At 36.9% G+C, this 26576-nt stretch overlaps 1 protein-coding gene across 1 annotated transcript; it reads left to right on the plus strand.

Annotated features, from left to right (window-relative positions):
* Positions 1–1477: 1477 nt before the first annotated feature.
* On the plus strand, positions 1478–24969 carry LOC140798088 (uncharacterized). The gene is made up of 5 exons (XM_073151821.1): positions 1478–1821; positions 2164–2324; positions 2756–2786; positions 10212–10314; positions 24453–24969. Exons 1-5 carry the CDS (start codon positions 1525–1527, stop codon positions 24557–24559), a joined length of 699 nt encoding a protein of 232 aa, XP_073007922.1. The 5' UTR covers positions 1478–1524; the 3' UTR covers positions 24560–24969.
* The last annotated feature ends 1607 nt before the right edge of the window (positions 24970–26576 follow it).

Below are 26576 nucleotides of genomic sequence, written 5' to 3' on the forward strand. Positions count from 1 at the left end.
ACGAAGGAGGCAAGGCAAAACTCAATCTCAATAATCAGTTATAATTTTGGTTGCCCTACACATCCTTTTATAGGCTAACCAACAACTCACATTAACCCTAAAACACAATTTTCGTCGACCGCGTTCGAACTCGCCCGACCGCGTTCGAACGCACCGAATTAGCTCTTCTAGACTTGCGAACGCGATGCAGGCGTTCGAACGCGTGATCGAACGCGCCTGTCGGTATTTGCGAATGCGATGCAGGCGTTCACAGTGCGTTCGAACGCGCCTCTCGTCCACTTGGATTCTCTCCTCTCTTAGAAACAATAGATTTAAATCTAGAAAAATTTGCATATAATATCCAATCTTTTAATGAAAGTATTGTATACACTCTAAGTTAGATTTAAACTAATACCATAAAAATATTTCATTACTTAGAGATATTTTTATTTCTAAAATGACTAAAATGCCCTTGGCATAGGTTGAGTAAGTTGAGTTGGGTTTTAGTTAGGTTGAGTTAATATAAGTTGGGTAAGTATAACTTGGCTAAGAGTATTTTTTTTTTCTTCATATTTATGAACTAGACCGGGTGGTCGGATAGGTGAACCGGTGAACTGACTACTAGATCGGTTCGGTTTTGTTATTAGACTGGATAAGCAATTAACCTGATAAACACCAACTAACTGGGTGGTTGAATCAGTGAACTGTGCAACCCAACTAGTTTCTAGCGAACTAAATGAGTCAACTATTTTTATAAAATTACAAAATTATCCTTAATATTTAATTATTTTATTATATTTCCTAATGGTATTTTAGTCCTAAAATTTTAAAAATATTTAGTTTATAACATATCTATTGTTTTTAAATTAGTTTTTGTGCATATATACCCTTGAAAAGTTTTTTATTTGCAGCTCATATTTACATGTATATCTCTCAAAATACAAATATTTTGCATGTATACATTTTCAAATTCTTATCTTTTGTGTGAATACTATTGGGATATATTACCATTAAAATTTGAACAATTTAAATATAAGAAGACAAGAATATCTTCATTCTTATTTTCAAGTATTTCTCCTAGTTAATAGTATTGTTGTCTTTTTATATTAAATAACTTAACTTGACAATAATCATGATTATTTTATATAGAATAACTTAAAAGTTCGCCATATTCATAGCTAGATATTGCAACATCTTCGCAATATAAATTTTAGAGAAAATCAAGCAATTCAAATTGAGCAAGTCGCCCTTTTTCCATGATAGATTATAGCTTAACTAATTCTAATTATTTAATATTATGTCGATTAATTTTTTATTTTATTAATTAAAAAGCTGTTATAGAGTATAAAAATAATAATTAAAAGATATAACAAGAAGAAGCCCAACAACAACAACAACAACAACAATAATAATAATAATAACAATAATAATAATAATAATAATAAAAAATAAATCCAGGTGGATTTTTTATGCAAAAGACTCAAATGTATTTACCCAAACATACATATTGCTCCACCAACAGGCAACCTGGCGGAGTTTTGCTCCATGCTACGCTCCATCCTTAGGCGGCCGCAGCCGTTCCCTTCCCTCTATTTCCACTTTCATCAGCGATGGGCGCGGTCGGGGCCCCCGCTGCCGAGGGGCCGCCGCGGCGCCCCGACGCCGCCGCCATCGTTGGCAAAGTCGGAGTGGTGGGCGGTGGACGGCGAGATGCACGAGGTCGGAGAAGGAGTTCCCCATCGCGAGCGGTTCGTGATCCCGCGGGATAACCTCCCCAACAAGCGTCGCAAGCAGATGCGGGAGCAGTTCATGCGCCGCACCCGCCTCGTCCTTAAAGATTCGGTAATCAAGAACCTTCTTTAATCTCTAATGTTTGGTTTCGTACTGCCTTTTGGTCAAACATAACGCCCTTTTTTTGTGCCGTGACGAGAGATGCTCAAGCTTTATTCACATTTTACTGAATCGAAAATTTAAATGATTTATTGAGAAATTTGATATTATGTGTGCATGTTTAATTGCTCCCAGATGACATCTTTTCTTTTTGAAGGGTTTCTCGAGAAGTTTGGTCACTCTTCTCATTTTTGTTCTTTTTTCAATTAGTTGTTGTCTGAATAGCAGCAACTCGATGCCAAACATTAGCTCATTTGGTTTAATTATTATGAGGCTAAGCTCATGAACTGACAGGAGCATGAACCTTGGAGTAAAAGGTACATGGAACTATATCAAGAACTTAGGGAGAACTGGGAGAGGTTGTATTGGGATGAAGGCTATTCAAAAAAAATTGCCCAAGATCATGCAAACTATGAATCTGCTGAAGATGACGAATTGGATTTCTCGCCGTACAGGTAATAAAATTATTGAATTGGCTAATGATTACTTTCTTTTCATAAGGTTGTCATGATACTCCAATAATTCTACTTAAGCTTACTTGGCCTGCTTAAACTTTATATTTTTATTCTGTAAATATGCACTACTAGAACGGACAAGTTGGAATAAGTTCTCACTGTTTAATGAAGTGATGTAAAGTTATGCACAGTTTTTGAATTTCTCTTCTCGTCTTTCTGGTCAGTGGCTGAAAAATTAGAGGAGCTTGTGTTTTTTCCATGAGCTCTACAGTGGGGTTTTACTGTAGTTGTTTTGAAATTTACATCTTTTGCAAAAGTAATTTCAACAATTTACATATTGCATTACTATTATTTAGTATTTCTTTAAATATTTGACATTAGGGCTTTGGTAATGACATTCTAACTTTCTATGTATTTCTTTTTTCCTGCAGGAGGAGGCAATCACGTTCTGAGATGAATAAGGTACTTTTATTGGTTTATGATCTCAATTCCATTACTTTTAAGATATGAGTTGCATATTCATATTGTGTGTTTAAGGAAGTTTGAGTGAAATTATATAAACCATAAAATGGCCATTCATGGGCTGTTTCAATCTAGTAGATGAGAAAGTCTGATATTTCTATGGTACAGAATCAGATTCTACCAGAACAACTATGGTATTACTTATTTACATGGGGCCTTGTGTGCAGTTTCCTTTTAACGCAAGACTGATACAATGATGTCAATTATCAAAAGAAAACCTACTCTTGATCACTTAACATCTAGAAAAAACCACTTGTGGAGAGCTCAAGGATGAACAGATACTTCCATCATCTTCTAGGGATAAAATGATTATTCTTTTCCTCAATAGAAGTTATGAAATATATTGGTTTTAAAGAGTGACGATAATGAACATATATCCCTTTGGTTGATATTCTATGGTAGTTGACTTATATAGAGTACTTACTGATGAAGCACTAATTTGATGGTGGATAGTAGGGGTGACAATCAAGCTGAGTTAGCTGGGTTTGAGTTTGGTCGGATTCATATCGGGTTAGGATAGTGCTAACACGAGTACGACCTATTTATTAAACGGGTTAAACTTTCTAAATACGAACACGACGCATGTATTAAACAGATGATCGACACAAACCAGATTAACCCATTTATCATATATAACATGATAATACGTTAACCCATCCTATATTTTTAACCTGATAACATGACTCAATAACACGATTACTCATTTATAATAATAAGACATTTTCATAAGATAATATATATAATCTACTAAATGAACATTCAGGGATCTGCAACATGGCTGTGCACTTGAACATTTAGGGTAGTCGATCATTCAACCAAGGTCCAAAATAAGGTTTTCAGTATCGGGATCGAGATCGGTATTGACCTTCCAGAAAAACGATACTTATCGGCCATATCGACCGTTCATATCGGATCAGACTATTTTTTAATTATATATTATTTACAAATGCAGAAAAATGCAGAAAAATTTAGAAAAAATGACAAAAAAATAAGAAAATAAAAATTACTCACAAATGAAGTCTGAAAAATTCAAAAATGTATTACTTACTTAAAATTTAAAACTTTGATGAATACTGAGCTGGTTCTTGTAAATTTTTAGTCTTCATCCTCATAATTACTATAAGTTTGTAAATATTGATGTCTGAGACATGATGCTCCAAAAAGTGATTCCATCATACTAGTCATATTGTATGGATCTTGTTGTGTGACTTGCGTTTGAGGAGGATAATAAACCAGCATTTATATCTTGTGTTTGAGAATACTGAGGATACTAAGGATAATAACTAGCATATGGATTTTGTGATGACTCCAAACAATAAATACTCAATGTACCATAATCATAGGAAGCAACATTCTCATGACGATGTCGCTAATATGTATATACATTCTCAGTTTCTCTGTTTTCAATTCTTATGTCTCCTTGACTTTCCTCAACAAATGTAGATGGGACGATCTCACTACCATGTGTATCATCAGGACTATAACTAGTACTAGTAGGTATACTATCTCTTGCTACTGAACGACTCGTACCAGCCTTTGCCCTCGTCGTGGTCTCCCAACCATGGGTTATCTCTATCATCTAATAACCTGTCCTCTATTTCTTTAATCTATGGAGTCAATGGATTTTTTCATCAAAAATATAATTTAAATTAATCAATTGTTCATTTTCTGCCTTTTTTCTTAAATTTCTCTCTTAATCTCGTATTATAATGACAAAAAATTAACTTCTTCTATTTTTTCATTGTCAATCGGTTGCGTGTTTTGGTGTGGATTAAGGAGAAAATAGTCTAATTTCTTTCACACTGTGATGAAGACACAGTTTGACTTAAAATCTTTTTTGCTATTGGCGTCAAATTTGGTGCCTTCTCCCATCTATAGATAGACCACCATTTTGCTAGAGTGTTATGAGATATAACGCAGTAACTTTAGCAGAGTACTGAATTGCCCATCTCTCAATCTGTATCTCTCTATCTAAAATCAGAAATATATTATTATATGCTGATTATATTGAAAGTTAAAACTTGAAATAAATAATAATAATATTTAATTGAATCATAATTCATTTCTTTATTGCAAATGATTTGTTTATAAATATCGGGCTCAAGCCTGTTGATTACCTTTTTAACTCCCAACAAGACTTCACTATCATTATTGACATTTGTAGAGAATTAAAATATTGGATTAAGAAAATACCCTATAGGAAATTAAAATTTGTAAACATTCAAGTTTTGAAATATTTATAAATAAGAGTAAAAAAATGAGTGACAAATATTTGTAGCACATGATGCTCTCCAAGGCTAAAAAATGAGTGACAAATCTAGTGATGCTAGGTCTGATGATCTCCCTACCACCAGTCATCTGCTTGAGTAAATTAAGAGTCCAATCATGGTTATATATAAAATTTGTCAACCTTTGACCTTCATGTATGACCATATTAATTTTAGATTTTTTTGCAATGTCCTCTAACATTAGATCAATATAATGTATAGCACATGTCGTCCAATATAAATAAGATCTTTTTATCATAAATAAATTTTCAGCAACTTTATAATTGACCCAATTATCAGTAACCACTTGGACTACTCTTTTTTCACCGATTTCTTGTACGACCTCATCCATCAATTGACAAATATAATCTGCATTTTTGAAATGAGCAGTAGCATCCATAGACTTCAAAAATATTGCCCCTAAGCCAGAGTAGGCTAAACAATTAATTATATTTTTTCTGTTTTGTGTTCTCCACTTATCACACATCAATGTATAACCAAGTTCATCCCAATACTGTTTAAATATCTTAATGTAAATACGAAGCTCATTTACCTCTAAGTCAAGATATTTAGTAGCAATATTATTTGAACTAGGAGGCGAAAAATTATGCCCTATTGATTGTATAGCATCTACCATAGTGTGATAATAAGGATATTAGCTATATTGAAAGGAATATAGTTGTAGAAGAAAAATTTAGAGATAACCCTACCAATGTGTTTATTTGTATTTTTAATTTCTTTGAGAGCTGTCTTGATGGAAGTCTGTGTATGACCCCTTTTTTTAAAGATATGTATCCATCGGTCTAATATTTTTAGACTCTGCTGTAACACTAAGAATCCTATGGATAAAACTGCTGCCCCCATATTCCCTCATATTCTATCTCTTCTTGTATATTAACTGATCTAGATCTCTGAAACTTACCACCAGTGCTTCTTCTCATCTCTTCTTCTCTTCTATATATATTTCTCTCTTTGTTGTGTAGATTGTTTATTCTTCTTTTTATTAATTAAATGAGCCAACATTTGCTTTCTAACTTTCAAGGACACTTGAGTGCAAGCTACTACATTTCCTTATCTTCTAGCTAAATGTTCTTTCAAACGGCTGACGTGATCACTTATTTCCTTTCCACACTAGTTGCATTTAACACGTTTTTTATCTTACCCAATAGTGCTGTAATGTTGCCACCTAAGTCGGTATTATATGACTTCTTTTTTGGAACCATTGATATTTTAACTCTGTAACTAAAAAAATATAAACAAAAATCAACATAAAATATAAAATAATTTAAAATTTACGAAAATAAAACCCTCTCAATTTTTTTTCTTTACTTATTACTAATTTCCAGTTTTCACCCCTCTCAGCCTCTCTCAGTCTCTCAACTTTCAAGTTTTCAGCGAGCGTGGGTGCTTCTGTTGTTTGTTGCTCACGTGCGCGGCAAGATCTCGCCGCTTTCGCCGCAGTGCCGAGTAGCACTTGTTGCGGACAAAGACAAAGACAGCAAAGCACGATCTTTGCAGCTGTAGTGAAGCAGCAGGAGGTGCACAATGAAAAAAGAAAGAAATAAAAGAATTAGAAATTAAAAAAAAACTCACCCAAGGTCACCGGAGGTCGAGGTCATCGAATCTTCATCGGAAAACGTCACCGTAGGTCGAGGTCACCGGAGATTTACTCAGTCGCCAGTGAGAAAGAGACCTGTGAGAGAGAGAGAAAAAAAGGAGAGAGAGAGAGAGAGAGAGAGAGAGAGAGAGAGAGAGAGAGAGAGAGAAAAGGGAGAAAACGAGGCAGGTGGGTGGGGGGATATCAATTATTGATATCCCCCGAGTCGGATCCAGGACTTGTTCCCACCTGTTTCAGCTGAAACGGTTGAGGCCGATCCCGATCCGTTTTAGCCGATCCCACTCAAGATCGACCGAAACTGGGAACCTTGGTCCAAAGCATTCAGCTTAATCTCTTCAGTAGAAGGAGCACTTGAAGATTGTTCTGGTACTATGATGTTTCTACAATGTTTGTGACTCCAAGTTCGACTAAACATGACGAGTGGGCAGAAGACTGGAAGTTATCTTAAATGAGTGGGCAGAAAGCTTAATCACACAAAGTTCCCAATAGAAGGAGAATACAGAGTTAGATTACTTTGAAATTCAAGTAAAGCATTAGAGCATCATAAGGTATAACCAAAAACTACACAAAATTGATGTGAAAAGTTTGAATTGTGTGCAATAATATAGTTATAAACAAAGAAACAAACTTGAAAGAGTGAAAAAGTTGTCTCACTTATTCGAAGTCATGATCTGAATGAGTTCGGACATACACCCTAGTACATATTCCTCGACGTTGAGGGCATTCTCTAAGACTAAGAGCGGGAGATTTTGTCAAACCACCATGATTGGTAAATCCTTTCGCACCTTCATTGCTACCTACTTACCTACAGCAATCTACGACACTTGCACAAATTAAAAAGGTAGAAATTTGGCAATCATTCCAGCCCATTATACTAGTGCCTCAAACTAACCACTATCATCTTCATCAAGACCAGAAATTTAACATGAGTTTCTACTGCGATCAGAAGTGCGAAGTACCCACAATCGTCTACATCAAGGACCAACTACCCAAAAGAGAAATGCCAACATCCAGGAAACCTTTCCACCCTGCTTTCTAATGGCGGCTAGACGCTAGAACAAGAACAAGAACCTATCTCCAATCTTATAAATAAAAAGAAAAAAAAGAACCTCTTTTAACCTATCACTCTAAACCCAAACTCAAACTTCTTTTGATCCATCATCTCTAGTTTGAAAGTTACTCGGTCTGATGTCATTAAAAGCATAACACCGCCGTAAACCTAGATGATTTAAGATAAGGGAGAGAAGCAGAGTCCATTTTAGGATTACCTTGTTGTGATCGGTTGGCTCTGTAGAGCTTTGGTTTGGATCTCCACCTTAAGATTGAGCAAATGAGGAAAAGGGCAGGTTAGGAGGAAGATATCAAGTGAAATGTGGTGGAATTAAGTTTGGTTGAAGGAGGGGTTTGGGGCAGTGGAAGAAAGCATACATGCATGAAGAAAGAAAATGGAATATGTTACTTTGGGTTTATGCTGAGTTGCCGGTTCATTATCTCTGTAGAGGAACTTGGGAGCCTCTTCGCCTCACTGTCTCGAAGAGAAGAGTTGGAAGTTCGGGTTTGGGAACTTGGTCTTGGATAGGACATAAATTATATATATATATATAAAATGGGTTACTTAGGTTGACAGGTTGACTTGATCTGGCTAACCTGATTATTAAATGGGTCATGTCAGGTTAAACAGGTCAATGACTTAAATCTGAACCCGATCAGATTAGTAATCAGGTTAGGCGAGTTGATCCATTTATAAGCGGAACTCGATTAGACTAAAGTCACTAAACCCAAACACATTTAAAGGTCCGGTTATCGTGTCGAGTTATTAAATCGGGTCAATTTTTGCCACTCTTAGTTGATAGGCCTAAAACTTGGACATTTTACTGCATGATATTGCATAATTGGTTAGTACCAGCTTGGAGTATTTTTGATTTTAAATGCTTACCTGTTTTACTTCTAAAGTAAAATAGAGTTAATAAAAGACCTGGTAGGGTTAGCATTTTGTGAGATCAAATCACGACCTTGTTTCTTTTAATGAAATGTCTATATTTTCATTTGATAGGATAGATCAACATTTAGCAGTTGCAGTCCTTTTCAACATTACTCTATCTTTATTTAACCAAAACTTTGGAAACTAGTATGGTTGTTATCTTTTGAATCAGGGATGCACGAGAATGTAGAAGAAAGAGAGTTGTTGGTGTTTCAGCCAGCAAATGAAACAATGGCAATTTTGTCATGACCTGTAAACCTAAACAAAGTAGGAAAGATAAATCCTGACAAAAGAGTATGTTGTATCTGGGTCACTGTATGATATGGTATGATTTAAGGAAATTAAGCAGCAATAGAAGAGATAGCAAGGAAATGCACTATTAGATTCTCTCTGATGCTAGGATTCAATATACTTAGAAGTCATCATATAACATATCAAGCTATACGTTCAGTTGGTAAATGTGTTATCACTTGTCGCTCCATGCTGATGTTGCATTTTTGGTTTCCTATTATTATGCAGCAGTGCATAGGGTTACACTTGGACACTCTCCTGGATTCTGCTAAACATCTATTGTTCACCTTTTCTGAATATCTTTTAAGTTAATTTGCAATACTTATGCTCAGTGTGTAAGAATTGTATGTTATGGTAGCTATCATAACCAACAATTGTTGCACACTCTCATGTCATTGACATGGTGTGGCTGCCCCAACATGATGGGGAACAAGAGACAGTTCTGTAGTCTTTAGAGGGGGAGAAAGCTCCCCTCTCACAATCAATTCGTTCTGCCAAAAGAAGGCAAATAAACATGACCCGTCTTCACTCTTCAAGCTGTCCTGCCAATCACAGTGACTCTCTCTCTCTCTCTCTCTCTCTCTCTCCTAGGTCCATATGGCTGAAGTGGCTTGTATTATGGGGCCTGCATAGAGACTGAAATGTAAGGTTGTCGACTTATTTTGTGGCAGAAAATAATCCTTCTTACAACATTTGTCTAATGTATTCAGGACTAGGAGTACTAGAAAGTAGAAAGTGCTCCATATAAAGGCAATTTTTTTTGCTGATGTTTGAAGTACAAGTATTTGTATATTGATCCTAGGTTCCCTAGCAAACCTGATAAAGCCATCTTGTGCTGTGATTATTAGTTGCATTGCACATAATTCTTTATTAGATTTATCTGAGACTTACTTTATTCCCATTGCCGAGAGTGGAATCTATTTTCATTGGGTCTATTTGCCTTTTGCAATTTCTTTTGGGTTCAAGTCTTTTGTGAGAATTCTATAATTCAGCATAACAAAAGTCGGATCAGAATGAAAAATTCCTTTTCTCGTTGGTTGACCAATTACCTTTGATTAGGTCCCTAGTTGAACTGATCTGGTTTTGTTTCAAAAAGGAGGCTGCCTCTGAGTAATTACAGCTTACTAATTCTTGTAACCTGTCTCTCTTAGGAATGAATTTTAATTTTACACATTGCTTAATAGAGTAATGAGAAATTGTTGTTGCAGGACCAAGGTTTTGGAGGAAACCCTCAGGGTGATACATGGGAAAGGGTTAATCAAATTCGTGACAAGTTTGAATATGATCGGGAGAGAAGAATGAGGGAGAAAGGTTGGCTGTATCTTTATACTTTTCTTATTTTATTTTGCCATTTTGTTGTTATTTGAAAGGCTTACTACATACATGGTATTATTTTACCTTTAATTCGTTATCTAGTTGGCATACTATATACAATTATCCAGATTATATTGATAATGAACGGATAGTGAATTTAATTACTATATTTGCTAAGTACAACCACAGATACAGATCGGATATCAAATATATCTATATTTATTTTCTAAATGTATAAGAAGTTAAGAACTTGTGATATAATTACTGAAATATATAGACAACTAGTAAATTATGTGAAAACCAAGGTTCGAAAAATTGGGATTGGGATCTAGATCAGCCTTCCGGAAAAACGATACATTTTGGCCGCATCGGCCATATCGGTCATATCTGTTACCTGGATCAAATTTGACTTTTTTATTATGTAAAATTCTAGATGTTATTTAAAAATGTAGGAAAACTTCTAAAAATTTAGAAAAAAATTTACCAAAAATAAGAAAATAAAGAAAGAAAAACTATGGTGCAATAAAAATTGAAAAGAAGAAGAGATTAGAAAGAGAGTGAGTGGAAGAAAATTAAACAAAAGAAAGAAAAACCATGGTGTAGTGAAGAAGAAGAAAAAGAAGAAGAAGAGGAAAAGTGAATAAAAAAAGGAGAGAGTGGAAGAAATGAAAAAAACTGAGAGAGAAATAAAAAAAATAAATTAAAAAATTATATATCGGAGTCTGTTGGAGTTTGCCGTAGTTCGTCGGAGTTTGCTGGAGCTAGATCTCTCCGTAAGAGACATAATAGTTATATGATAAGAAGAGAAAAAAAGAAAGGAGTAAAAAAGAGAGAGTAAGAGAGAGAGTGAGAAAAAATGGTGAAAGAGAGAGAGAGAGTTTGGATCGGCCAATACCGCATACCATGGTGAAAACTAAATTAGAGATTCATACAAAAGTATAGAAATGTCTTTTGTTCATGTGATCTGAGTCAAATCGAACCATCTCATGGACATTAGGCTCGTGGCTTGAGTCACTTATCTAGTTAGTTGTTTAACTTAGCACTATGTCTAGTTTAATTTTAGTTTGTGATAATTGTGTGGTTTATTGATGGTGATACGACTTAGATCAAGCCAAATCTGATATAAATTGGGTCAAGTCGCGTCGCCTTGTTATTGCTTTTAGCTCTTAAAATTCTAGTTGCTTTGGGATAACCAAGTGTCTCTCTTTGGGTTAGTTAAGAGATTCTCTTAGGGTTAGCCGAAGAAGTCTCCTCTTATTCCTTGCATCTCTTGGGATTTGGCTTTTGTTGTTGATTGTATTCAACCCAAAGTTAGTTCCTTTTTATTTGTTGCTTTGTATTCCACTCATGTGTTACGAACTAAATCTGAACTGATCTGGTCGTAGAAAAATTATGAAAATTTAAGTGGTGGTGGTCTCATGAGTTAGAATTTTAATGGCTCTAATTTTACCTAAATCGAAGATCGAAATAAAAAGATATAAATAAAAGAGTGGAGCAAGGTCAGAACGAAGCAGAACGGTAAATATCTGATGTTGTGGCGGTCGTCGAAAAGTGGCGGATGGCCGAAGGTGGTGGTGGACGCTATATGAGTGGGTGGCTTATGGAAGTAGATGGTAGCTAGGGTTTAAAGGTGGAGATAATGTTTCTAACTTAGATCTGCCTCCTAGAAAAATAGACGGCTATGATTGAAAGTAATGCAAGGTAAATAAAATTAATTTAGCTTAACTTAATATTCATTTCAGGCATAAACAATTAGGATTGCTCCATATATTTATAGAGGCTATCCCTAGATCGACTTTCATTAGGATTTATCTAATTAGCTTTCCTAATTTAATTAGGACTCTCGCTTTAAGGCAATTAAGACTAGTCTTAAGGCTTTCCTAGCTTAATTGGACTTGTCTTAGTATCTTACATAAGCACAAATAAACTAAAAAAATAAATAGTCTAGACTCAATCGACTCGACTAACTTAAATCACGTGGTCTGATCGTAACACCATGGGTTGCCAAAGGGTCAAGATATTTTGGATAGCGTCCTATATAACATTGTGGTGACTGTAATGAAGTATGAAATCGAATGAATTAAACTTCTTGCCTTAGCTCTCTTTCTCTCCTTTTCCACTCTAGTTCTCTCCTCCCACAATATTAGCCACCACTTCGGCTCTGCTGTCTCTAACCTCCGTCGATCGTCTAACCACCTTAGTCCTTTTAGGGGCAGCCCACTCCTCCCTCTTGTTCTACTCTCTCTACTATCGTCCTAACCACCTCTACCTACCCTAACATGCCATCACCACCTTAGTCCTTTAAGGGGCGGCTCACTTCTCCCTCTTCTTCTACTCTCTCTACTGTCGTCCTAACCACCTCCACCTACCCTAACGTGCCATCACCACCTTAGTCCTTTAAGGGACGGCCTACTTCTCCCTCTTCTTCTACTCTCTCTATAGTCGCCTTAACAACCTCCACCTACCCTAACATGCCATCACCACCTTCTCTATCGGTGCAACTTCATCACTGTTGGCCTACCACCTCTAGGATTGATTATGTTTTGACTAATTGATCACGTTCCTTCTATCACCTTTCTCCTCTCTTGATGTAGCTCCTTTTCCTCCTTCCTTCAAACTCTAGCCGAGCAAGCCTCCTTGGTCATCGGCTCCACCCTCCCTTCCTTTATTAGACCTTTTTTTCTCCTTGGGCCCCGACCACCTTGTCCCTCCTCTTCTCTCTCTTCTTATCACATTCAGCCACTGCCTGGAGTTATCTATATTTTTGCCAATTTCACCATTTTCCAGTCAGCCCATCCATCTCGTGCTTCCCGACCTCCGACCACTGATCTGACAATATCTTCCGATCTATTCATCCAAATCTCGAGATATTGGATTCACGGGAAAATTCTCTTCTAGAGTTACAACATATCCAAATTTCACGACGTTTCAACAAGATCGTCCAAGATATCACTCAAAAGGTCCACTTTAGATCTGCCACCAGCCAGCCACACATCTCCATTGCTGCCACTATTTCCATCTCTGGTCCTTCCTCTCTCTTCCACCACCACTCTCTCACCCTAGACCTTCATCCCTACCTTTGAACCACCTACCATAATCCTCATCACATTCTGGACTCCATTAAGGCTAGCCTCCATCACCAATCAAGAATTTTCCCTAGAAACTGTTATAACGGTATCGTTGGATCCTAAAAGTCATCTCTGACCTCTTCTCCACCTAACCTAGCCATCACCTCTTCTCTAGATCTCCTTACCATGTCCTATATCTGCTCTAGCTTTATTACCCAAGTCCAAACCATCGAGCCCTAGCAGAACCCTAAGTTGATCCACCAAAACTAACTCAAACTACATTGCTCTCAAGCCGGTTTTGAGGTTAGTCCATAACAAATGATATCTTCTTGGACACCATGAAATGACCAGAGCCATGACTGCAAGAGCCCAAGGAGAGGCTTCCCAAACCATGGACCCCACAGAAGCTATGGAGGTGAGGGCATCACTAGCCCCCACCTCGCTATCGCGACCATCGTCTCCATTAGCTTCAACCAGACATGGTTTCCATGTTCTCCGACATAAGGGTTGCCTTGCTGGATATCAGAGAGGTAGGCCCTCTCTCACAAGCAATTAGAGGATATAAAGGGAAGATCATCGTGAAACTAGGGATCCAAACCAATGGCCCATAACAGGTCGAATCGAGTGCCGTGAAAGAGTTGCTGTCCTGGTCCATTTAGGTGGCCCTCCACCACCACCACGTGCTGAGCATGAAGATGAATATGGTGGTTATATGGGTGCTTAGCCCAAAAGTTCATTGCTGACATTCCACCACAACTGAGCGCCGATGATATGTGGGTCGAATTCGATGAACCAGTGCCTCAAAGACTTCATCTCAGAGCTGCTGCTGTGAACTATAGATGACGAAGAGCGTTGTACCTAGAAGATGGAAGCCGAAACTGGGACCCAAGGGAGGACACCAACACCGGCAGCCAACGTTTTGGCTAAAGGAGCATTATGGGCTCGGGACAGCCATATGGTGCATCCATGGCTGTTCTTACGAGAATAATGGCTTCTCCACCACCCTAGCCTATGGAACTTGAGGAAGACATGGAGTTTTTGGATCCTCGCTCCCGGAGCCCGAGCCTACTGATACCAGCCCCCAGATGAGCCAGCGTGCCATTTGCGCCCACTCGATTTAGTGTGTCGGTGGCGCATCACTTCAACGAGGAGGATCCAAAGGCTAAGATGATTGAACCAGCACCTTTACAACCATTCTAGAGGTCCCTAGCTATTCCTCAATAAATCAAGATAGAACTGGAGGCAGGGGACACCCATCGTCCACCTGAGGCCATAGTAGATGCAACATCATGGTGGCCCAAGTCAATCTTTCATTAACTTGACTTGGCTTCTCCTTACAATTCAGTTTTTTTTTTCTTTTTTAGAGTATAGGGAAACCCAATTGGAGGGTCTAGAGATGGTTAAACTCAAGTTCAAGAAGAAGGAGAATCAAGCCACCAAGAAAACAGCAGAGATGGTTCCATCCGATCCACTTGAATTCGAGCTAGAGTTGAGTGAACCCACCGAGCCAATTTTCCTTTTACGTCTGGGATTTGGTTAGCTTGGGACCAAAGTCGGGACTTCATTGGATCCTTTTCGGATCATCCCTTATCTAGATCGACCATGCACTCACCTCAGATGTGTTTCTTCAAGATTTAGGCAAGCCTCTAGACCATCTAATGTGGGCATTATCTTCAATTTGACTAAAATAAAATTGCTTGAGTCCAATTTTAGTCTAATTGTTGATTTTTAATTCAAATAATCAATTGAATTAGTCAATTGATAGATATGGTAAGCCTATATGCAGGGGATGTCCACATTGATTTATTACTTAAATTGTGTTAGTCAATTTAGGTAAGACTTAATCAATTAGGATCCTATTAGGAAATGAATTTTTATTAGAATCCCAATTAATAGTTATGGTAAGCTTATATGTAGGGGATGTCCACATTGATTTATTACTTAAATTGTAAGATGATCAATTAGAGTCCTATTAGGAAATAAGTTCCTATTAGAATCAGTTAGAATCAAAGTTGTTAACCTATTTAAGGGTTATTACATGAGAAACAATGATAAGTTGGAACAAGATTTATTTGAGATCTCTCACTTTCTCCCCTGTGGTTTTCTTCTTCTTCTTCTTCTTCTTCTTCTTCTCTCTCTCTCTTTCTCTCTCTTTCTTTCTCTCCCTTTCTTCTACTCTGTCTTAAGATTCTTTTCTAATCTCTTCTATTTCCTCTCTAAACCTCTCTCCTTCTTCAATCTCTACTTTTTCGTTGGTTACTGCTGCTGTCCAGAAGATTTCAATAGTGAAAGAGAATTTTTGGGTGCCCGAACATGAAGAGGACTTGGTTTTAAAGTAAAAGTAACTACTATTCCATTTATTGGTAAACCTAAACTCTACAGTCTTTTCTTACACCATATTTTAGGCTTTTCTACTATCAACGTATCTATTTGAGAGTTGAGGAAGTTACTGCCTTATCTGAGTGATTTTCTCTCCTTCCATCTAGTAATGATCCTTTTAATTAATTAACTTCTTATCAGTTATTGTTTACTATATTTTACTTTAATTACTTGTTTGGGTCGATTGTTCTCCAAAACATTGCATTCATACTAGATTTGCACCACCATCTAGTCTAGCAAGGGCTGCACATGCATTTCTCGACCAGCCGGATCTTTTCTTGCATTTGGGCCTTTGCTAGGTTCGCAATGGGATGAGTCTTGGTCAAACCCTTGCCAGGGTCTTCCTTATCTTGGTTGGCCACTTTCTCATCATGAAAATGCTCTTGCAATCGTTGAATGCGCTGCTGGTCCAATCATTGAACTAGCTTGCGTGCACACCCACAAAGCCCAATCGGGGTTTCTCCTAGCATAATGTGTCTTGCTCAGGCTTAGACCCAAGCTGAGCCACCAGGGTCCTTTTTGCCCGAGTCATTCCACTACTTGGTCTAGACGCACCACCTTCGACCTTTGATGAACCAAAGTCCCAATCTATCCACCCGCACACAAAGCCTAGACCAAACCCAAGTCTACTATGGATTGTGAGTGGGGCTAGTCCTCGCTTTGGACTGAATGCTCCAACACCAACCAGCAAGTCATATAGAGCTATTCTAGGCCGAGCCCTAGCCTCTTCCGCAAGTCATGTGCTCTTGGACTTAGTTCGAATGTTAGAGGAAGTTTTTTAGAATCAATGGAAGGTTTGAAAAATTGCCATGGACAATCGCAGACCAAGTGACTTGGGAGCTTGAGTCGGACTTGATATAGCGTTTTCCTGACCTATCACTTTGAAGACAAAGTGAGTAGAAATATAGTAGAATGATGTGATCCGGGTTAAGACCAAACCACTTCATGGACATTAGGCTCATGGCTTAAGTCACTTATCCAGTAAGTTGTTTAACTCAGCACTAAGTCTAGTTTAATTTCAGTTTGTGATAATCAGTTTGGTTTAATCATGGTGATACAACTTGGGTCAAGCTATGTCGCCTCATTATTATTTTTAGCTCTTAAAATTCTACTTGCTTTGGGATAATCAAGACTCTCTTTGGGTTAGCCAAAGAAGCCTCATCATTATTGCTTGCATCTCTTGGGACTTAGCTTTCATTGCTTGTATTCAACCTAAGAGTATGTCCCTTTTTATTTGTTACTTAGTATTTCACTCATAGGGTAGCCAAATGATCAAGATAGTTTGGGTAGCCACCTATATAACATTATGGTGTGCACCGTAATGAAGTATGAAATAGAATGAATTGAACTTCTTGCCTTAAAATAAACCTAGTGTTGAATTAAACAAGTAACTAGATAAGTGACTCAAGCTATGAGCCTAATGCCCACCTTCTCCCTCTTCTTCTCTCTCTCTTTATCACGTTTAGCCACTACCTGATGTTATCCATGTTTTAACCAATTTCACCATGTTCCCGTCAGCCTATCTATCTTATGCTTCCCGACTTCCGACCACTGATCCGAGATAATCTCTTGATGTAGCCATCCAATCTTGAGATATTGGATTGCATTAGAAAGCTCTCTTTCAAATCTACAAAATGTCCAAATTTCATGAGGTTTCAATGGGTAGATCGTCCGGAATGTCACTCAAATGTCTGGCCTAGAATCTGCCACTAGCCAAAGCCACTCATCTCCACCGTTGCCACTATCTCCATCCCTGGTCCTTTTTCTCTCTTCCACCACCACTCACTCACCCTAGACCTTCATCCCTATCCTCTGAACCACCTACTGTAACCCTCACCATGTTCTAGACTCCATTAAATGCCAGTCTCCATCACCAATCTAGAACTCGCCTTAGATACTCGGATCCTAATTTTCACCTCTAACCTCCCCTCCACCAAACCTAGCCACCATCTCTTCTTTAGGGCCCTCTTACCACGTCCCATATTTGCCCTAGCTTCATTACCCAAGTCCAAACCATTGAGCCCCACCAGAAACCCAAATCCACCAAAACTAACCCAAACTGCACTGATCTCAAGCCTATTCCAGGATTGGTCCATAACATTTGTATCAAGGTTCCCAGTATCGGGATCGGGATCGGTATCGGCCGTCCAGAAAAACGATACATATCGGCCGTATCGACCGTTCGTATCGGATCGGACTATTTTTTAATTATATAAAATTCTAAATATTATTTAAAAATGCAGAAAAATGCAGAAAAATTAGAAAAAATGACAAAAAATAAGAAAACAAAAATTACTCACATATGAAGTCTAAAAACTTAAAAAATGTATTAACTTACTCAAAATTTAAAACTTTGTTGAATATCGAGTTGGTTCTCGTAAATTTCTATAGTCTTCATCATCATAATTACCATAAGTTTGTAAATATTGATGTCTGGGACCTGATGCTCCAAAAAGTGATTCCATCATACTAGTCATATTGTATGGATCTTGTTGTGTGACTTGCGTTTGAGGAGGATAATAACCAGCATTTGGATCTTGTATCTGAAAATACTGAGGATAATAACTAGCATATGAATCTTGTGATGGCTCCAAACAATAAATACTCGATGTACCATAATCATAGGAACCAAAATGCATCTCATGACGTCGTTGATATGTATATATATCTTCAATTTCTCTGTCTTCACTCCTTATGCCTCCTTAACTTTCCTCAACAAATGTAGATGGAATAATCTCACCACCATATGTATCATCAGGACTATGACTAGTACTAGTAGGTATACTATCTCTCGCTGTTGAATGACTTGTACCAGCTTCTGTCCTCGTCGTGGTCTTTCCCAATATTTCATCTAACCATGGGTTATCTCTGTCATCTAATAACCTGTCCTCTATTTCTCTGATCCATGGAGTCAAGGGGTGTTCTTCATCAAAAACATGATTTAAATCAATCAGTTGTTCATTTTCTGCCTTCTTAAATTTCTCTCCCTCAATCTCATATTATAATGACAAAAAACTAACTTCTCTAATCTTTCCATTGTCATTCGGTTGCGTGCTTTTGTGTGGATTAAGGAAAAAGTAGTCCAATTTCTTTCACACCGTGATGAAGACACAATTTGACTTAAAATCTTTTTTGCTATTGGCGTCAAATTTGGTGCCTCCTCTCATCCATAAATAGACCACCATTTAGCTGGAGTATTATGAGATATAACTGTAGCAACTTTAGCAGTACTGAATTGCCCAACTCTCAATCTATATCTCTCCATCTGAAATTAGAAATATATTATTAGCTTATTGATTATATTGAAAGTTAAAACTTGAAACAAATAATAATACAATTATTTAATTGAATCATAACTTACTTCTTTATCGCACAGGATTTGTTTATGAATATCGAGCTCAAGCTTGCTGATTACCTTTCTAACCCCCAACAAGACTTCACTATCATTATTGACATTTTTAGAGAATTGAAATCTTGGATTAAGAAAATATCCTGTAGAAATTTAAAATTTGTAAGCATTCAAAATTTTAAATATTCATAAATAAAAGTAAATTAAAACTTAAAACTTAAAAGCATGCTTACCAGTAGCGTGTATATCTCTATGTAGTTGTTTGTTCCATCTAAAATTAATCATCTTCCACCACTTCCTATATCTTTGGCCCACATTTTTTTTATTGATTCTTTAACTATATCCATTGCCTCATATAAGAAATCCATCTCAGACTTGTTATCACTGTCTACAAGTCTTAATACTTTGACAAGAGGCTCAAATATTGCGGTGACAATTGTAATATTATCCCAAAATGCATTTCCAAGAATCATATTTTTCAAAGTTTCACCTAAAGATTTATCTTTAGGTTTTATATTCTTAATTTTCATAGATCACTCCTGTGATGTAAACATCCACATAATATCATCCTTGTAACGCATGATGCTCTCCAAGGCTAAAAAGTGAGTGACAAATCTAGTGATGCCGGGTCTGATGATCTCCCTACCACTAATCATCTGCCTAAGTAAATTAAGAACCCAACCATGGTTATATATAAAATTTGTTAACCTCTGACCTTCACATATGACCATATCAATTTCAGGCTCTTTTGCAATATCCTTTAACATCAGATCAATACAATGTGCAGCACATGGCGTCCAATATAAATAAGGTATTTTAATCATTAGTAAATTTCTAGCAGCTTTATAATTTGCCCCATTATCAGTAACCACTTGGACTACTCTTTTTTCACCGATTTCTTATACCACCTCATCCATCAACTGACAAATATAATCTGCATTTTTGAAATGAGCAGTAGCATCCACAGACTTCAAAAATATTGTCCCCATGCCAGAGTACACTAAGAAATTAATTATATTTCTTCTGTTTTGTGTACTCCACCTATCACACATCAGTGTACAATCAAATTCATCCCAATACCGTTTAAATGTCTCAATATAAGTATGAAGTTCATCTACCTCTGAGTCAAGATATTTAGTAGCAATATCATTTGAACTAGGAGGGGGAACACCACGCCATACTGATTGTATAGCATCCACCATAGTGTGATAGTAAGGGCTATCAGCTACGTTGAAAGGAATATGGTTATAGAAGAAAATTTTAGAGATAGCTCTACCAATGTGTTTCTTTGCATTTTTAATTCCTTTGAGAGCTGTCTTGATGGAAGTCTGTGTACAACTCTTTTTTTTTCTGAAGATATATATCCATTGGTCTAATATTTTCAGACTCTGTAACACCACCAAGAGTCCTATGGGTAGAACTGTTGCTCCCGTATTCTCTCTCTCCTCGTATATTAACTGATCTAGATCTCTGAAAGTTACTACCAGTGCTTCTTCTCATCTCTTCCTCTTCTCTATGCACATTTCTGTCTCTCCTCATCCTCCTCACTTTGCTCACTACTATTATCAGCAATGTGTACAGGATTATGCTTCAATTCTTCACGAATCATTGCCTCTCTTTGTTGTGCAGATTGTTTATCCTTCTTTTTGCCAATTAAATGAGCCAACATCTGCTTTCTAACTTCCAAAGACACTTGAGTGTAAGCTGCTACATTTTCTTGTCTTTCAGCTAAATGTTCTTTCAAGCGGCTGACACCACCACTCATTTCCTTTCCACACCAGTTGCATTTAACGCGTCTTTTATCTTGCCCAATAGTGCTGCAATATTGCCACCCAATGTCGGTATCATATGACTTCTCTTTTGGAGCCATTGATATTTTAGCTCTGCAACTAAAAACCATAAACAAAAATCAAAATAAAATATAAAATAATTTAAAATTTATGAAGCATAACTGCATAAGTAGCACCGGGTGTTGCTGCAGTAGAGAAGCTGCTGCTCTGCTGGCAGAGAAGTCTCTGCTGCAGCAGTAGAGCAACAGTGCGCAGCAGCAGCACTGCACTGCTGCTGCAGCAGGTGCGCAGCAGCACCTGCTGTAGGTGTAGCTGCTACATAATGGAAAAAAAATTAACTGAAAAAAAAATTTACCCAAGGTTGCTGGAGATCGAGGTCGTCGAAGAACGTCACTGGAGGTCAAGGTCACCAGAGAGACGGAGATCTACTCACTACTCAGTCGCCGGTGAGAGAGAGTAAGAGATCTGTGAGAAAGAGAGAAAAAAAGAAAAGAGAGAAAGAGAGGAAAAGAGAGAAAGAGAGAGAGAGAAAAGGGAGAGAGACAAGTGGGGGGTGGGGACAGTCGGGATCAGCCGAAACTGGGAACCTTGATTTGTATCACTATTTTCATAATATTTTAATTTAAATGATATGTGGATATTTATTCGGATATTATTCTTCTAACCTATATTCGTAGACGCATAGACTATTTGGATACGGATATGAATTTAGATATTAAGACGGATAGAAAAATCTCAACCTCCAACAAAACTTGGATACATAATCGGATTGGGTCGGATTAACTCTAACTCATTTTCACCCTACTAATTTTATATACTAAAGGTGGATGAAAGGCATCTCATCATTCAGAATCGTACTTTTCAGTGGCTTGAGATTGTAGGAACTTCAAAGTTCCTATTATCTAGAACTTTTCTTCCATTGCATTATCTCATAAATTTATAGGCCTATTCTGTTAGCTCAGAGTGAACAAGCAGTGCATTGTTTACCTCTTTTTCTTGGTCTCTGCTAAAAGTTGCTCTTTCCCATGGTTTATACTTTTATAGGTTTGCAAACAAGTTTTTGGTAATAGTGGTTTTTATTCCCAGATTAAATACCTAAATGGGTATGTTTTTGAAGTATCTAATTAGATAGGTGAGTTTTTTGCCACCTCATTCTAGCTTGCCTATTCACCTGCTATGTCACCATTTCCTTCCCTTACCCTCTCCCTATTGTCTCCTTATCCTCAGAACCTACCACTCATATTGGTCAGTTCTGACCACTATTGTTAAGTGGCCCAAACATGAGAGGTGGTCATGGTCCTTGAATCCCTCCCAAATCCCTTGCACAACCTCTTGATACTTGATAGTGCTTCAAGGAGAGAGGACCATGACCACCTCTCGAGGGTCGGCTTGCCGGCAAGGTTTTGGTTGACTCACTGGATGAGGGAGGTGAGGATAAGGAGTTGATTGAGAGAGAGTGGGGGAGGGGGGAGGAGATGGTGGCATGATAGGTGACTAGGCAAGCTAGAATGAGGTGGAAAAAGCTCACATCTTTAGGTAAATAGTTAAAAAAAATTCACCCACTTGGTATTTAGTTAGAGAAGCAAATCATTTTGGGCAAAAACTCTATCATTTTTACCATACCAATTTCAATCTATCTCAAAAAATTTCCTTCCAATTATATTCGGATTGATAATTGATTATAGTCTTACACTTACAGTTTTTTTTATCGCTAGATTGTGCCTAGTATTTGTCGGTCCATATCCTCAAGTATCAAATGCATGAAGCTAGGTTACATTTATCACGCGATTTTATAGCTGAATTAACTTATTTATAATCTGAATAACCCTAATAAGCTGTGTAAACCCGAATAACACATGAAACCAGTTTAACCCATTTATTAAACTGATTATATGAGTGACCTATGTAACTTTTTTTAATAAATGAGTTATGTTTGTAATTACTATTCCAACACATTTGATAAATAAGTTGTTTTCATGTTGGCTGGAATTCGTCCCAAGCCGACCTATAGGTTGCTCTATCTGGCTCATCTGGCTCAATTGCCACCCCTATCTGGCTCAGTTGCCACCCCTACTATCTGTAATTACTCTATAGAGTTAAATTCGTCCCAAGCACAAATTTAACTCTATCTGGCTCAATTGCCACCGCTACTATAGGTTGCTCCATATAGCCTATATATAGCCACAAAAGGCAAACGAGGTGCCTAGACAGGATTTGGATGCCATGGGTGGGTCGGACCCCCTAATTGGTATTTTGTGGCCTTGTAGGTGGGCTATGTGCCTTAATGTGTTCATCAGCGACCTTTTATACTAATGGGCTCCATTGCAACATTGTTTTGTAGAGGAAGAAAACCTATTAAGTCTTTAACTATGCCCAAAATTTCTTCTCTTACTCAAGACTTCTTGCAAACATGAGTTTTCAGACATGATGTTTGGTTACGTTATTCACTATTTGTGTGCATATAAGTTGGTCAACTATACACTGTTTAGTATATTAACACATATATTACTTTATATCAAACTAATTTTAATATGATATATATTTTGTATCATTCATAATGTTTTAATATTTTTTATTGTTAGATTACATAGGCGTCCACATACCGCCTATACGCTATGCATGCGTTGTTTTTCTGCATAACACTAGTAGTGCTTTTCACAACATCAATGAATACTATACTTTATACAGCGATCTAATAAGTAATAAATCATGTAGATTTTTTTATTGTACTTTTTGCATTCTCAATCCAATTTCATATAGCAATACAGGCTTGCCTTTCTTCTTTATGAAATCGGGTCATCATTAATAATCTTCTGATATGCTTACTGAAGTCACTTTTGTCTTCGCAATCATTGTCATTGTTTACTATATGGACAGTGTTGATATGTTATCTAGACAGTGTGGATATGTTTGTTGATTGAATCTTCATATATTATTTTCAAGCATCCCAGTAGGATTTTCAAGCTGCTGACAAATATCACCTGGGCCTTCATTCAGCTCCAAATAATTAAGCTCTGCAACTTGACTTTCTTTCTTGAGGCAAAGATGGATAATAACATCTTCTGTAGAAAAGAAAATACATTTCTTTTCTCTTGTACATTAACATTCTTCTGTATCTTGTACTTGCTATATAAATTGCTTTATAACTATTTTCACTAGTATCCTCTTTATGTACTACAATAAGCGAACTTTGATCTATAAGTTTGGACAAGTTTGTTGATTAGACGTGATTCAAAGCTCTGAGTAGATCAGATTTATAGTGAACATGAGACAAGTAACACAGCATATTTGTCTGTCTCCTGCTTTAAATCTTTGACCTCCATCAGCTACAATGGAAGGAACCTAGTATGTTAAGGGAAAAAAAATGATAGTATAAGCTAGTGCATTTGATATTATGGCCCTCTGAGATTGCTTGCAGTTCTTCTCAAGATATTTGAAATATCATGAAAAATTACAATGCCATCATCGTTGTCAAACTATCAATGTGTGTATATCATTCATATGTTCTTTCTATTTACTTGGTCTCTCAATTGATTTTGTAAAATGCAGCATTTGCTCCCATGAACATGGTGAACAACTTTAGCCCGCAAGATTCAAGTTCCAGAATCCAGCCATTTGATGCCCGGAAATTCTTCCCACAATCAGACAGAGAATAAAAAGTTTGGCAACTTACTTGCCGAGGAGTGAAATCGCGAGCAGCACTCTTAGCTTCAATTGGCTGTTAAGCTGGTAAAGGCTAAAGAATTCTCCTCACAGGAGAACCATGTAATTCCTTCTCTAATAGCTAGGAAAAGAAAATTCACTGAATAAAAAATCTCATTGATGTCTTTGTTTTCGTTCCAATGTAGATGTGTTAGAGCTGCAAGATACTCCTCTTTTGTATCTTACTGCATATTTGGAAGTCTTATTTCCTCGGCATTACAAAACATAGTTTGCTGGTGTGTGCTTAATGTTACATTTATTAAACAGAATCCTGAGCCCGGATTGGGGGCAGGGGGTGGGGCGGGGCGGTTGTGTCACGGTTTACAGAAGAATGGATCTTTAGATGTTTAATGCTTTGATATCATTTATTTGCATCTCACAGCTATCCTGATGTAGCGACAAGCAAGCGAATGATACCATATGTGTAAATTATACTTGGAATCTACCTAGTTATATAGTTTCACCGGTGTTGGAATTAAAATTGCCATTAGATGAAGAGCGATTAATAATATGTATTTGCTGCATTACTCATGCTTAAGTTTCCATCATGGATCTTGATTGAAATAATGATTATAGTCTTATTACCATGCATCAGTGAGATGGATACCGAATAGCTAAACTTAAATATGAAATTAAATGCCTTCTCATATTTTTCGCCAGGTCTGTCAGTAGATGTGGGTTACTTATGCAATATGAAATAGAAGATTTCAGAAAAATATGAAATCAGAAATCCAAATTATCCTTTCAAAAACATAATGAGATTTCAATCACTGTAGCCATATCTATCAAATTAATGTTACTTTCAAGCAATTCTATAGTCTTTCATGAAATCGTTTTCATTACTTAAAAAAAAAATCTATGATCTGATATCTGATTTTGATTTGTATCATCTGAGATTAGTATTTTATAAGTGAATTAGAAAAATCCGATATGAACAACTACATTGAAGGAAGGGAAATAGAATTTATGAAATTTCTTAAGAATTAAGTTACCAACCATAAATGTCCCAAAAGAAATCTGTATACAAAAATCACGAAAATCATCACAACTTCTTAGTTCTCACAAAATGAAAAGAACATATAGAACAAAGAAAAACAACTATGGAACAACCGAACTTATATACATATCTACTTACCTTTTCCCACGAATTATGCTTCTATGTCTTCTATCTTTAAATTATTACGGTTTGATACCCCTTATTTTATTATGCCATCTATTATAGACTAGTTTAGGGCTTCTCTCAATATTTTTTTATACATCAGGCTTTATAGCTCTTTGATATTTTGAATGAACTTCTGCCTCCATACCTTCCCCTCAAAAAAAGAAAAGAAAAAAAAAATCTCACCACCTTTTATGTACAATCCCTACCCTATACAAAAACCAAGAAGACACAACAAAAACTCTCGTAATAGATATTTTCTTTTTCCATTTTTTTTACCAAGAAATGGAAGGAGATTTGGGGCAATTTGCATGAAAATTCCCTTTAGTTATAGTATTAACAGTTTTGGGCTCCTCAATTTTCACTCAATTTTCATATCACATTTTTGGATCTTTTTTACCCATTTAATTCTAACAAGGTAGAAAAAAAGACTGTCATGTTCTAAAACTATACGCAAAGGCAATGCAAAAAATATGCTTTTAATTTTGTCAAGGTACACTTTTAAAATTAGTAAAAATAGTAATATGCATTACTTATGTAAATTATATACAAATAGTATGCAAAATATACATTTTCATTTTATTAAGGTATGCATCTAAACATATGTTTTCAATAAGAGCTAAATGAGCAAAAGAGTGTGCATCACTATCCAAGCTTGAACCCCTTAGACCGGTCCTTCCTCTTAGTTGTGTGGAGTCCAATGTTGGTGTGTGTCTCGTGGTTCCACCCTTAGGTCTCCTAGGGTCCCATCGATGAATCGGGGTCCCATAAAAGGAGGGTTATGTGGTTGGCCCCTCCTAGTCTCGTCCCTG

This window comes from Typha latifolia, chromosome 11 (genome assembly GCF_019914945.1).
Source record: "Typha latifolia isolate L0001 chromosome 11, TyphaL0001v2, whole genome shotgun sequence".
Lineage (NCBI taxonomy): Eukaryota > Viridiplantae > Streptophyta > Magnoliopsida > Poales > Typhaceae > Typha > Typha latifolia.